Below are 15539 nucleotides of genomic sequence, written 5' to 3'. Positions count from 1 at the left end.
AACTCAAACTTGAGCAAAACCACCTAACATGCATTCAAACCAACTTAAATCCTCTTAAACTAGCATAATATAACCTCTGAAAACAAATAAAAACATCAACAACAACACAGCACCAGTTTTCACAACATCTTCTTCAAAAATCACATTTTTGAGCTAGAAAATCCAAACTTGAAACTAGGTAGTTTACATGCATTTCTAACAGCTTAATTACCCTCAAATTGACATGCTTACTTCACAGAAATCAACAACAAAATCACAGCAGCAATCATATTACAAATTCATGCATGCATCACCATTTTCATCATTTTTTTCAACAAATTAAAGGGAGAAAGTTAGAAATCACCTACCACAATCAAGAGTTCGCAATTATAGGTTGAATCTAGCTTTGAAAATTGAAGAAAAACCCAGCCCTTGAACCCCAAGCAACCAGCCGAAAATAGAGAGAAAAAGAGAGAGAGTGTTTCCTTGAAAATTTTCTTTATTTTTTTCTAAGTGTTGAAATGAGGCTATGAAGAGTAAAATTAAGTAAAAAGGATTCTTTTCAGCCAAATAAAACATAAATAACATTTATTTTTCATTTAATAAAAATCACTAAAAGACAAAATACTAATGGGGAAAAAAGACCATTTTGCCCCTCCACACTAAAACCACGCAAACCACACTAAAGGGGTATTTTTGGGAAATTCTAAATTCCCGGCCATTCCCGACATTCCCAAAGTCTAATAAACCGTCCCAAACTACTAACATACTAAGTTGTGATTTCTACTGAGCCAAACACCGAGTTCCAAAATACCGGGCACCGGAAATGCAAAACATGAAAACTACTGAATGACATAGCAATGCATTTCTGAATTCCATAAATAACAGCATAATAAATTATTTAAATGGCTATAAATAATTTTCATAATTAATCATACTTAACTGCTAATTTCCAAATTAAACTAAGCGGGCTTTACGAAAATTCACTAACTTATTAATTCTTCGTTGAATCCACGCATAGAACTTAGAATTGCACTCTCAATATATAGAATGCTCTATATGTTCCACCATATAGACACATCATTAGTTATCCATTGTTATAATCCTAATGTGATCAATGATCCTCTATATGAATGATCTACACTGTAAAGGGATTAGACTACCGTTACACCCTACAATTTATTTAGTCCTTAAAACACTTAACACCGTATAAATGATATTTACGCTTATGTGAAATGAGATCTCAACCATTTATTTTCGTTTGGTCAAGCTCAAAGGAGATCATCCTTTACTTTCTATTCGTCAGATAGAAGCTATAGATTCCATGTTTATGTTATCGCTCCCACTTAATTGCACTACCGTGTTCCCAAAATGTACGTATCACCCTGACCTAAAAGTAGGCTTAACTAAGAAATCAAAGAACACGAATAGCCTCTCAAGATTGAGCCTAATCATAACAGGATTAAGATCATTTGATCTAGGATCAACTAGGCGATATTGACTTGAATAGATATTACAGTAAGTTTAATAAATCTAAGTCAAAGTTCAATATCGGTCCCTTCCGATGCATACTCCATGCATCCAACCAGAGCTTTACTTTAACCAATGCTCTGGAAAGAACATAGCATTTCTCCAAATGAAAGTAAACTCTTGTTGTAGATTATCATATCAGTAAAACCCTATGTCTGATAAATCTAGGAAACTTTATTCACATAGTCATGTTTACTTTCCAATGTGTTGACAGCACAATAAACAGGATCAAGTATGTGAAAAGGGTTTTAGAAGAATTCATACATTATGTACATATAATCATGAAATAAATCATGTGAACCATGCAACATTAAATGTTATTTCTGATCTATATTAATAAGTAAATCTGATTATATTGAAATGAGTTTTATTTAGGGCATAACACCCAATATCTAGGAATACATTTAATCACACAATCTTCTTTACTTTCCACTGTGTTGACAATACAATAAACAAGAATATCAGTGTGAAAAGGGTTTGGATGAATTTATTAATCAAATAAGTAAATAGTTGATCACGTGAACCAAATAACGCATTAAACAAGTAATGAAATTAAATATATTCCTTTTTTGATATGAATAGAAAAGATTACATTGAAATACAGTTTTATTTAGGGCATAAAGCCCAACAGGGACATCGTTGATAAATTAGCTATGATTCTTTGGAATTTTTTGGGAGCTCGTAATGACTTACTTTGGATTAAGAAGAATGCTTCTGTGGAGAGAGTAGTTTTGGCTGTCATTACTTACCTTGAAATCTAGAATTTTGCTCAGATTAAGAATGGAGATGCTTCAACATCTTCTGGACAGTCTTTGACTGGTGCTGAGCCATGGCATAAACCATATGTTGGTGAGTTAAAGGTTACTTGCAATGTTGCTCTTTCTATGATGGATCACTAGAAATCATGAAGGTGAGTTTGTTGCTTCTGCAGCTATTAAAAGAAAGGGTGATCTTGATCCTCTTGTGACATAAGCAATATCTTTAAAAGAGGCATTGAGTTGGGTTAAAAGTACCTGGGGAGATGCAACCTCTTTTGAAGAGTTTGTTCTTGGTGCTGTGGTGATGGAATCGGATTGCCTCGTGCTGGTGCAATCGGTTAACATCAATAAGAAGATTCTCTCACCACTTGGTCTTATAATTTTAGATTGTATCAGTCTCATACAGTCTGTTTCTATGTTTCACATTTCTGTTAAGTTTGCTAAACGGTCTGGGAACAAGCTACTAATTCATTAGCTCGTTCTTCTAGTTCATTTCCTGACTGTCTTTCTAGTACGGGAGATGTCCCTTCTGGTTTGGATGCTATTTTAATAGCTGATTTGCTTTTTAATGAAAGCTGCAATCTTTGTTTCAAAAAAATAACATAATTTACATTGATTAATTTAATGCTCTTGTATTAATGTGACACATCAGCATCTTTATCATCTTTGTTTCAAAAAAATAACATAATTTACATTGATTAATTTAATGCTCTTGTATTAATGTGACACATCAGCATCTTTATCACAAAACTAAAATAATCTCACAACAGTATCTCACACATGAAACACAAACCTCGAGATCTCTTTGTGCCAGAAAGGATGCTCAAAAGCACGCTGCAACAACTTGTATCCTGCTCCTATTTTAAAATTTGCCTCATCTATTTTTCGCCAATACCAGCTACTATTCAAAGGAGCTTTGTGCTCCCACCACTCCTCATTTTTAATGTAAACACTATGGACCCATTTTATCCAATGATTGTCTTTCTTATTGGCAATGGACCACACATGTTTGAAAAGTACTGCTTCATTCCAGTCTGAAGTGTTCACGAATCCTAGACCTCCAACAGCATTTTTCCTACACACATTGCCCGAAGCCACACTGTTAGGACCCTCAATCAAGCCCTGCTTCCATAAAAAATTGCTACAAACCTTTTTTATTTCGTATATGATCTTCTTTGGCAAGAAGGTATGTATTGTCAGCAAGACAGAGTTCATTAGAACAACTCTACCTGCAAAAGAGATGTTCCTCGAGCTCCAAACTTTAATTCTAGCAACCATTTTCTGAACTAAACCCGTGAATTCATCTACTGAAATTCTTTTGGCACATATTGGAATGCCAAGGTATTTGAATGGAGTTGGATGTCTTGTGAAGCTAGAGATATTTAGAACTCTGAGTATTTCTCTTTCTTGCATCCCACTGCAATCGATAGCAGTTTTTTGGACATTTGAATTCAAACCCAAGGATTGGGAGAATGTTTTTAGGCCCTGAAGCATGTAATATATACTCTTGTAATCACCACTACAAAAGATTAAAACATCGTCAGCGAAGCTAAGATGATTCAACTTCATATCCTTGCATCGGTCATGAAACAAAAAGTGTTCTTTTTTTTCAACCTTAACCAGAATCTGACTTAAGTACTCCATACCCAATACAAAAAGCAATGGGGACATAGGATCTGCCTGCCTAAGACCTCTTTTAGCTTCAAAAAAATCATGGAGAAATCCATTAAAGAGTAAGGAAAACCGAGGAGTGGAGATACAAGTCATAATAAGCTTAATGAATTTAGTGTTGGGTTTTGTGCCCTAAATAAAACCCATTTCAAACTAATTAATAAAGATCAAAAATCATTTTATGTTCCATGGTTCACATGATTTATTTCATGATTATCTTTAATGTAAAAATTCTATTAAATCGAGAGCATATGTATTTGTTCATGATTATAGTGTCGTCAGTACAATGGAATATAATCATGATGATATGTTCAAAAATTTAATTCCTTAATTTGTCAGTTTACTGGATTTAGACTGGCATGATAACTAGCGATAGGTATACTTACATCTTGGATAAGTGTTATGTTCTTTCAAGGGCATTGCCAAAGCTTACCAGTATCGGATGTATGGAATATACATTGGAAGGGACCGATATTGATCTTAGATAAGATATCATAAACTTACCGTTATATCTTTCTAAGTCAATATCAATGGTTGATCTTAGGTCTATGGATCTTAATTCTGACATGGTTAGGTTTGATCTCAAGAGTGTTATTTGTGTTCTTTGATTTGTTAGTTAAGCCTATCTTTTGGTCTGGGTTATACGTACATTTTGGGAAAATGATAGTACAATTGAGTGGGAGCGCTAAACATAGATATGGAATCTATAGCCTCTATAAGTTTTTAGAAGTGAAACGATGATTTCCTTCGAGCTGGGCTAAATAGAGATAAATTATTGGGATCTCATTTCAGTAATTATATTAGTATACTGAAATATCATTTATAGGTAGCTAAGTGTTTTAAGGATAAAATACATTTAAGGGTAGAACGGTAAATTTTTCCCTATTTAGTGTAGATCATCTATAGAGGATCCTTGACTATTAGGATTGTCACAATGGTTAATTATAACGTATCTATATCGTGGTACATATAGAGCGTTCTACATAACTAAGAGTTTATTCAATTCCAAGTTCTATAGTGGTTCAATGAGGAATTTATAAGCTAGGGAATTTACTTGGTAAATTCTAGTTCTACTTATTTAAAGCTCGGTTATATAGGCCCATGGTCCCCTCACTAATTGAGATAATACTGCTTGCAGACTAAGTCAATTGATTTTAATTATCCAATTATAATTCTAAAATTGGACTATGTCTTATTTAAGAATTTTCACTAAGCAAGGACTTAATTGTGAAGAAAAGAGGTTTTGGGGTGAATTTGTTAATTAACAGACTTTGTATGGTCTAATTAATAAATTACATAAATGGCAATTTTATTTAGTAATTTATTATAATTATTAAATAAATAGTTTTGGCATTTATAGGATTGAATTGGAAAATATGGTATTATTGAAAAGAAGAATAAGTAGTTGAAATAAAGTGGCAAAAATCTAACTAGAGATTAGCTCACTTAAGTGTTCGGCCAAGTGAGATTTATTGCCCAATATTTTATTCTTTTTTAATCAATATAATTCAACCCTAAGCCCTAGTTGATACACTATAAAAGGAACATGATACTCTCACTCATCCAATTTATGTTACAATTCAACCAAACCTAGATGAGAGAGTTCCTTCTACAGAGACTTAAACCTCCTTCATTGTTCTTCACCTATTCGAACCCTTAGTGATGAGTGCCATGCCCACATGTAGCAAGTCAAGTACTCAATCATAGTGAGTAAGACGGTGGTAACCAAACCCGAAGGAGAGAAAGAGATCATGGTTCAGATCTTGATAATGCTCTGCTACAGGGAGGAATCAAGGGCTAGAGATCTTGAACGGAAGGAGTCATTATATTCCGCTGCAATCAATGTAAGGTTTTCTTAAACCCTTTTGTGTTTATTTCATTGTTTTAGAGAATTCATATTTAGGATGTTAATCAACATAATTGTTAGTAAATCTGGATCTTGGTAAAATGTTCCCAACATTTAGTTGGAAAATTAAAGGCAACTAGCATTTCCTCGAGAAAATCCCACTCCATAGTATCATTCGCCTTTTGAAGATCGAGCTTAATCATACAACAAGGCTTGTTTGTTTTTCTTCCATATTACCTAATTAAATCTTGACAAATCATTATATTATGAGCAATATATCTCCCTTGAACGAATCCTCCTTGATTTTGTGAGACAATATCAGGGATAATCTCTTTTAATCTAGCACATATCGTCTTAGTTGCTATTTTGTAAATAACATTACACCATGCAATAGGTCAAAAATCACTCACATTGTTAGAACACTTCAATTTTGGGATGAGGGTCAGCATAGTAGAGTTTGTCTCCTTTAACAAAGTACAAGAATCCAAAAAGGAAGTAATTGCAGCAATGATGTCTTCCCCAATCAATTCCAAATTATCTTGACAGAAGGAGCTTCCAAATCTGTCCGGACTTGGGGCTTTGATACCAGGGATTCTAAAAACCGCTACTTTAACTTCCTCCCCAGAATAATTCCTCTCCAGCAATTGTATATGTTCTATAGTAAGTAATGGGCCTTGTTGGACAAGCTTTTTGTTAACATATCTCCTATTCTGCATCTTGGAGCCTAATAGGTTTTGCTAGAAAGATAAAAAAGTAACACTAACCTCATTAGGTTGATCTACTCTTGTACCTTCCCTATTAGTAATTGAGAAAATGTTATTTTGGCTCCTTTTGTGCTTGAGTTCCTTGTGAAACAACTCTGAGTTTGAGTCACCCTCCTTGATCCCCTAGAGCTTAATTTTCTACTGCATAAAAGAGTAGTAGGCTTTTTGAGTTTCAAGGACTTTATTTTTAGCATTCAATTCTTGTTCCTGGAAGGTTGGATTAAGTGGATCCTTGTGAAGATTATCTTGGCTCTCCTCAAACTGCTTCTTAGCCAACATATTAGCACTTTGAATATTTGAAAATCCATCCCTATTAATGCTCCTAAACACCTGCTTAAGGGATTTTAATTTTGTCACAATCTTGAATATTTCAGTACCATTAACAGGTTGATTCCAAGCCTTTTCCACTAGCTGCTTATAATGTGGATCAGCCTCCACATTTTAAAATATTTAAAAGGCCTTTTTCCAGTAATAAGTGTCGGGTAGACACTTAAAATGTCAAGGGAATGATCAAAAAGCCCTTCATTTAGGAACAATGCTTCGACATTTTGAAATAAGTCTGTCCAAGCACGGTTAGCCATCACTTTATCAGTCTTAGAACATATTCTATCTACGCCTTGTTGCTTGTTACTCCAAGTATAGTAATTATCCGTATACTTCACATCCTCTACTTGGAAAAACGACACACATTGCTGAAATTAGAAGGGTAGATATCTCGACCTATCACCAATGCTTTCTTCCTTCTCTAGAATATCATTGAAGTTCCCCGAGATTAGCAATGGATCTTTTTGTTGGGTTTTATGCCCTAAATAAAACTCATTTCAATATAATCAGATTTACTTATTAATAAAGATCAGAAATAACATTTTATGTTGCATGGTTCACAAGATTTATTTCTTGATTATATATATAATGTATAAATTCTATTTAAGTCCAGAACATATAAATTTGTTAATGATTATAGTGGTGTCAGAACAGTGGAATATAATCTTGATTATATGTTCAAAAGTTTATTCCCTGATTTCTTAGAACACTAGATTTAGACTGGCATGGTATAAGCAGCGATAGGTATTCTTACACCTTGGATAAGTGTTATGTCCTTTCCAGGGCATTGGCAAAGTTTACCAGTATCGAATGTATGGAGTATACATCGAAAGGGACCGATATTGAACTTTGATTAGATATATTAAAATTTATCGTAATATCTATTCAATTCAATATCACTCGTTGATCCTAGATCGAAGGATCTTAATCCTGATATGGTTAGGTTCGATCTCAAGAGTATTATACATGTTCTTTGATTTGTTAGTTAAGCCTACTTTTGGGTCAGGGTGATATGTACATTTTGGGAACGTGATAGTATAATTGAGTGGGAGCGCTAACATAAATATGGAGTCTATAACTTCTATAAGAATTTAGAAGTGAAACGATGATATCCTTCGAGCTTGGCTAAACAGAGATAAATGGTGGAGATCTCATTTCACTTCGCTGAAATATCATTTATACGGAGCTAAGTGTTTTAAGGATAAAATACATTGAAGGTGTAACGGTAATTTAGTGCCTATTCAATGTAGATCATCTATTAGAGGGTCATTGATCAAATTAGGATTATAACAATGGATATCTAATGACGTATCTATATCGTGGAACATATAGAGCGTTCTATATGACTGAGAGTGCAATTCCAAGTTCTAATTGTGGATTCAATAAGGAATTAATAAGTTAGGAAATTTACTTCGTAAATTCGGTTCGACTTATTGGAAGCTCGGAAATATAGGCCCATGGTCCCCATACTAGTTGAGACCATACTGCTTGTAAGACTCAGTTAATTGATTTTAATTAATCAATTATAAATCTAAAGTTAGACTATGTCTACTTTGTGAATTTTCACTAAGCAAGGGCGAAATTGTAAAGAAAAGAGATTCTAGGTTTATTTATTAATTAAGAGACTTTATATGTCTAATTAATAAATATATTAAATGACAATATTATTTAATAATTAATTTTTAGTTATTAAATAATTAGAATTGGCATTTAATGGGTTGAATTTGAAAATTGGCATTTTTGAGAAAATGAGATGCAGAAATGATAAAATAGCAAAATTGCATAAGTGAGGCCCATTATCCAAAGCCCATGGCCGGCCACTCTTATAGGCTTTTATCATTTATTTTTTCATTATTTTAATGCCAAATAATTCTAACTTAAACCTAGGTGGTTACCTATAAATAGATAGTGATGACTCTCATTCACACTTAACTTTGTGAGATGAAATTTGAGCCTTCTATTCTTTCTCTATAGCCGCCACTTGCCTTCTCTTTTCTTCTCTAAATTTCGAAATCCTTGAGTGATAGAGTAGTGCCCACACACATCAAGTGGTATCTCAATTATAGTGTGTAAGACTGTTGGAGATTGCAAACAACAGGAAGGAGATTCAGCATAAAAGGAAGGAGAGAAAGAGATCCAAGTTCAGATCTTGGTGATGCTCTGCTACAGAAAGGAATCAAGGGCTCGAGATCTGAACGGAAGGAGTCATTATATTCCGCTGCACCCAATGTAAGGTTTTTTAAACTTTATTTGTGTTTAATTTCATTGTTTTAGAATTCATATTAGGATGTAAATGAAACATACATGGTAGTAAATCTAGATCTTTGTAAAATATTTCCAACAACTGGCCTCAGAGCCATGGTAATGATTTACTTTCATGAAATATGAATTCAAACGATGATTTATGTTGATTTGGCTGGTTTCATGTGGTTTATGTGCTTATTTGATGATAGTTTAGAAATCGCAATATATGTTACTGAAATATTTTTTATTTCGATCTGGAATTATTTTTTCTGGAAAGTAGACGAAAAATTAATAAATTTAGGCTTTTACATAACCTAATTTGCATTTTTTTATGAATTAGTTATGATTTTTTGAATTTGAATGAAAATATTTAGTTTCGGGATGCACACGCGCGCACGCATGGGCACAAGTGAGGCTCGCTCGGACAAAATCGCTTCAGACAACAGGCGTGTCCAAAGCTTGCCCCTGTCCCGCCCATGTCCCTCTGTCATGGAGGCTGCATGCAGCGTCTTGTCTCGGTCAAATGGGCCATTCCGCGCGCGCATGCAATGGATACCCCTGTGCACCAAACTTGTTTTCTTCATATCTTTTGATTCAAAAATCGTTTTTCATTGAAACAAAAGCCGATTTATTGTAGAATCTTGTGTAGAATCTAAATTTTTAATTAAAAATCTAATTGTCAGAATAAAATTAATTTTTATTAATTTTTTAATTAATTAAAATTAGTTTCTGATATTACTAGGCTTTGAATTTTGAAAATTTGATTTCTCACAAAGGAGCCCTATGGTTAATTTTGAAATTTTAGATTATTTTATTTATTTTAATTATAAGATCAGATATTATTTTTTATTAAATTTGAATTATCTTACTCTGATAATAAAATATTATCTTTTAAAATAATCTTGTTCAAATTTCAAAGTTTGCTAACCATATCATATTTTTTTTTTCAAATTTGTTATTTTTTGAAATATATTTTATTAATTAAAATTATAAAAGGAATATGTTAGGTTTAACATCTTATCTTATTCGACATTTTTTTTATGAAAATTATATTTTGGCAAAAATAACATGAAATTTGAAAAATTGGTTAGTTTAGTTTGAATAGATATTTTAGGGTTTCAAACAGTATAAAATATCTTATTTTTCAATTAGTTTATTTATGTATTATTTAAATTTATTAAATTATAAGACATAGAATATAATATAAATATCTAAATTTTAAAGTTCAAGATATTTTATTATATTATCTTATTAGAAATTTTAAATAAATTTAAAATTTGAATAAACTTGATATTTGAAAAATTGGTTAGATATTTTTTATTTTTTGTTAGAATTTAAGAAATTTAGGAGTTTGTTAAATTTTGATTTTTTTTTTTCAAATATTCTCTAACAACCTAAATTTGAATTCTAGTTAAGATATTTATTATAAAATTTAATTTATTTTTAAATTTTAAAATTGAGATATTTTAGCTTACTTTCCAGATATTCGAGATCAGTTATTTGTTTGTATTGTTTGTTTATATATTAATATACAAATTTTTTTTACAAACCTATTATTTATTTGATCTAAATTGCTATGATTAACTTGTTGACAGATCCAATGATCTTATTTAAATCATATTCCAATTGTCAATAGATCTTATAAATAATTTGTAACAGATAAATTTTTGCAATTTCTTTCATCTGCGTAAACCTAGTAACATGATAGGGCCCATCAAAATCATTTTGACCTGTGTGAGCCTATATGTTTGCTTTTGGGCTTAGTTGCATATAGGAAGCCCATTTAAGTTTTACTAAGTAAATGGACTAGGTTGCTAAAATAAATTTTGACATAAGTAAATTTATTTAGGCCCAATTAGATTTGGGCTTATTCAATAAATAACAATTTTTTATTTAAAGGTTAAATTCCTCTCTTTTGGGCCTTGTGTGAGAGTTGGGGGCCAATAGAAGTGGGTACGACATACTGAACCCAGCTCCCCCTCACATGAACTACCCCAATTGGGAAGGCTCATTTGCCTTATTTAAATAATTGTATTAGGTTAATTATATTAGTCTAACCTAATTAAAATTGAATTAGCAACATAATTAACTATTAAAATATATGAAATTTATTTTTCATTTAATATTTTAAAGTTAATTTTAGAAAAATACTTAGTTAATGATATATATTCTAGATAGTTATTTCTAGTACCAATTATATTTATAATATTTAATTAGGAAAATATCATAGATTGTGAAATTAATTGTTTAATAATTAATTTAGTACAATCTAAGTTAAGTATATTTTTCCTAGTATTAAATTAGAATTAATAATTAAGTCTTCTCTATACTTAATTATTTATTTCTTGAATTTAATATATTTAATTAAATTGAAAATTTAAATATTTAAGTTAATTTTCATCATGATACTTAAATATTATTATTTTCATGATATTTAATTAAATAGAAAATTATTTTAAGTTGGAAATTTTCTCTAAAATTTCATAACAACTTAAATTTGAATAATTTTCAAAATATATTTTATTTAATTTTATTAATCTTTTTTCCCATAATTTTGAAATTGCATTTCTTAAATGCAGAAATATCGAATGTTATTTGAAAAATAGATTAAAGTTGAAAATTATTTATTTTAATTTTTGACCAACTTAAATCAATGAGTTTTTCACTAAATGATTAATTAAAATAAATGAACTAAAATATATTATAAATAAAAATTGAATTAATTACTCAATGAAAGTCTAGATAGTTATTATCTGTTTTGCTTGAAGTATTTTTCTAGTGTATTGAACTAAATAGAAAATTAACATTTGAGTTGATTTTCATCATGATACTTAAATATTTGAAATTTTTCTTTAATATTTAATTAAATAGGAAAATTATATTTTTTTGTAAATTAATTTTATTAATTAATTTGGGCCAGCATAAAAATAGAATAATTTTTCCATGATTTATTTATTTTATTTTAATGCATTTTTTCGAAAATTTTATTTTTAAATACTTAAATTTTTTGAAATGCAATATATATTCATAGAAAATTGAATTTGAGTTGTAAATTAATTTTAAAAAAACTTAAATTAAATAATTTTCTTAATATTTATTGGAAATAATTCATATTATTTTCATATCCATCTAAGTATAATTTATAAATATTAAATTAAAATTTATATTTAGAATTTTTCATTCTAAATTGGTAATTTTAATTAAATAAATATATATATATATTTAAAATAAATTGATTAAAATAAATATTAGAAGAAAATACATTTTTTTTAAAATAATGAGCTTTATTATTATTAGGACATTCGATCTCTATTGTTGGTCTTACAATAGTTAAATATTTTCAATATAACCTCGAGATGCTAGACTTCGTCCCCCTTATGGATGGTTATTCGTTGAACTCATTTAACACCGTAAGATCTCATTTGATAAGTGTTTTGTAAGTTTTCGTCTCTATTAGACTCTCCCCTAAGGTGACTACTTAGAGATAAACTTATAAAACATGAAACAATGGTGGAAGCTCATAAAATGAGGATAACCTTGACTCTCGCCTACCGGGACAACGTTGGATTCTTATTTTGATCGAATTAAAGGTTGCTAGAATGGTTGGCATTTTAGATGAGCTGACAACTCTATTCAATGAATGATAATTTGACTCTCGCCTACCGGGACACTGTATCAGTTTGTTGAAGACCTTGGAAATTATTTAGGATTGTATGTTTTAGTATTTTCACTTGTCATTCCTACTTGCTATGTGTTTAATAATTTCTGAATTGTGTATGAATTTATATTGAACCATGTTATTTTCTGTTATTAAATTGTAGTTTAATTTCATATCTTCATTGTTGGTCTTACTTGGTTTGTTGTTCTAATGGGAAAAATCCCTAATGGATTGTCAACCATTAGACAAACATAATAGTGTTAGATCTCGAAAGATAAATATTGTATATGCAACATCTAGCTGTTCATCAATTGATGACACCTTAGACTAGTATTTACAATATGAAACAAGAAGATTGTATAAATAAGATTACTTTGACTCTCGCTAATCGGAGCATCGTTGGATTCTTATTTAAATACGAAATTATCCTAATTTCTCTTAGCTTATTCATGTCGAATTAGCTCAATAACATATCATTGGATGAATGGTCTATAAATCATTACATCTCATTCCATATTTTCTCTTAAGAAAGTAAAATGACGCATATGATTATATTCCCGAAATTCTATCCCAAAATGATATAAATCCTCAATCTTACAAATCTCCTACTTGTATGGGCAAATCAGACTTAGAGTTAAATTAGTAGTGGTGGTCCAAGAAAGAATTACTCATTATATTTGGTATAAATTTAAGTCTTTGACTTTAATTTTAGATTCCAAACAGAATTTTCTTATATTTCTATTTTCAGAATACAATACAGTTACACTTTCACAAGTGTTTAATATCCATCTTCTATTAATGGATTCAAAAACTGTATGTTAAAGTATGGATATGATTTTAGTATTCTGTCACCAGAATCCACTTGGACTATTCTAAGAAATCTTTAATGTAGCTATACCCAAGTCATCGAAAGAAACCACATATTTTGTAAATCTGTGGCATTTGTATCTTGTTCATAGTGGTTTTGACAAGATCATTCTCTTCAAAGAGTCATTATGCATATATCCAATGAAAGTAAGTTCATCTCTTTCGCAGATGGATGTACATTCAGGGGTGGATATGTGTTTTTTGTTATATTCTTAATACGATCACTCTAGATTTTACCTTATGCAAAAGAAATTAGACATGTTTGAAAATTTCATGAATTTCTAGCAATGGTGAAAAACCATTAAGGTAAGTTGTTAAAGATCTTGCGAACTGATAGGGGTGGAGAAATAGTTAGTAGATATGCAGTTCAAAGATCATTAAGTTGATTTTGAATTATATCCAAACTTACCTCCCCAGAAATTTGAGTTGCATATTGATGATTAGTTACTAGTCGTCGCCTAAGTCCTTCTATGGTAATAAAATTTCAGAATGATGCAATGGTTGGGTACTTAGTGTAAACCTGTAAAGACCGCTTAGTTTAATTTGGAAATTAGCAGTTAATCACGTTTAATTATGAAATTATTTATAGCTATTTAAATAATTTATTATACTGTTATTATTGAATTCAGAGATGCATTTTTATGTCATGTAGTAATTTGCATAATTTTGCATTCCGGTGCCCGGTATTTTGGAACTCGGTGTTTGGCTCAGTAGAAATCACAACTTAGTATGTTAGTAGTTTGGGACGGGTTATTAGACATTGGGAATGTCGGGAATGGCCGGGAATTTAGAATTTCCCAAAAATACCCCTTTAGTGTTATTTATGTGGTTTTAGTGTGGAGGGGCAAAATGGTCTTTTTGCCCCATTAGTATTTTGTCTTCTAGTGAGTTTATTAATGAAAAATAAATGTGTTTTTATGCTAAGTGTTGGCTGTAATGGAGTGTTGTGTTTAATAGCTTTTATTTCTTTTTTATCAAAAAAATCACAAGTTAGAAAAAAGATAGAAAATTTTCAAAGAAACTCTCTCTTTTTCGGCTGGTTGCATGGGATTCTAGGGCTGGGATTTTCATTGATTTTCAGCTAGCTTCAACCTAAGTTTGTGATCTCTTGATTGTGGTATGTGATTCCTAGCTTCTTCCTTTATTTTCTTGAATAAAAATGGTGAAAATATGAGTTATGCACGAATTATTTGGATGTTCTTGCTGCTGTGTTTTGTTGTAAGATTCTGTGATTTAAGCTTGTTAATTTGAAGTTATTTAGGTTGTTAGTAATGCATGTTAATTGCTTTGCTTCAAGTTGGGAATTTTTAACTCAAAAATATGGTTTTCAAAGAGAAATGAATTAAATCTGTTGCTGTGATATTGATGATGTTTTTAATTGTTTCCAGAGGCTATATTATGCTTGTTTAAGAGGATTTGAGTTGGTTTGAATGCATGTTAGGTGATTTTACTCAAGTTTGAGTTTAGAACTCAAAGCTTGAGCTTTAATGTCTGTAAAGCCCGCTTAGTTAATTTGGAAATTATCAGTTAATTATTAAATTATTTATAGCTATTTAAATAATTTATTATACTGTTATTTATGGAATTCAGAAATGCATGGTTATGTTATTCAGTAGTTTTCATATTTTGCATTTCCGGTGCCCGGTATTTTGGAACTCAGCGTTTGGCTCAGTAGAAATCACAAATTAGCATGTTATTAGTTTGGGACGGGTTTTAGACATTGGGAATGTCGGGAATGGCCGGGAATTTAGAATGTCCCAAAAATACCCCTTTAGTGATTTTTATGTGATTTTAGTATGGAGGGGCAAAATGGTCTTTTTGCCCCAATGACTTTTGTCTTTTAGTGAGTTGATTAAATGGAAATAAATATTTATTTGAGTGTTTAATTGGCTGAAATG

At 30.8% G+C, this 15539-nt stretch overlaps 2 protein-coding genes across 2 annotated transcripts in view; one reads left to right on the top strand and one right to left on the bottom strand.

The window, feature by feature from the left end:
- Nucleotides 1–15539, top strand: part of LOC133029400 (uncharacterized) — a 96145-nt gene that overhangs the window by 59518 nt on the left and 21088 nt on the right. The window lies entirely within an intron of this gene.
- Nucleotides 2708–4034, bottom strand: LOC133035386 (uncharacterized). Its single transcript, XM_061111248.1, has 2 exons — nucleotides 3061–4034; nucleotides 2708–2849 (listed from the first exon to the last, which is right to left on the bottom strand). Exons 1-2 carry the CDS (start codon nucleotides 4032–4034, stop codon nucleotides 2708–2710), a joined length of 1116 nt encoding a protein of 371 aa, XP_060967231.1.

Source organism: Cannabis sativa, chromosome 1, assembly GCF_029168945.1.
Source record: "Cannabis sativa cultivar Pink pepper isolate KNU-18-1 chromosome 1, ASM2916894v1, whole genome shotgun sequence".
In the NCBI taxonomy this organism is placed as follows: Eukaryota; Viridiplantae; Streptophyta; class Magnoliopsida; order Rosales; family Cannabaceae; genus Cannabis; species Cannabis sativa.
The sequence above is the reverse complement of the archived record's forward strand: the minus strand, read 5'-3'. Positions and strand labels throughout refer to the sequence as shown.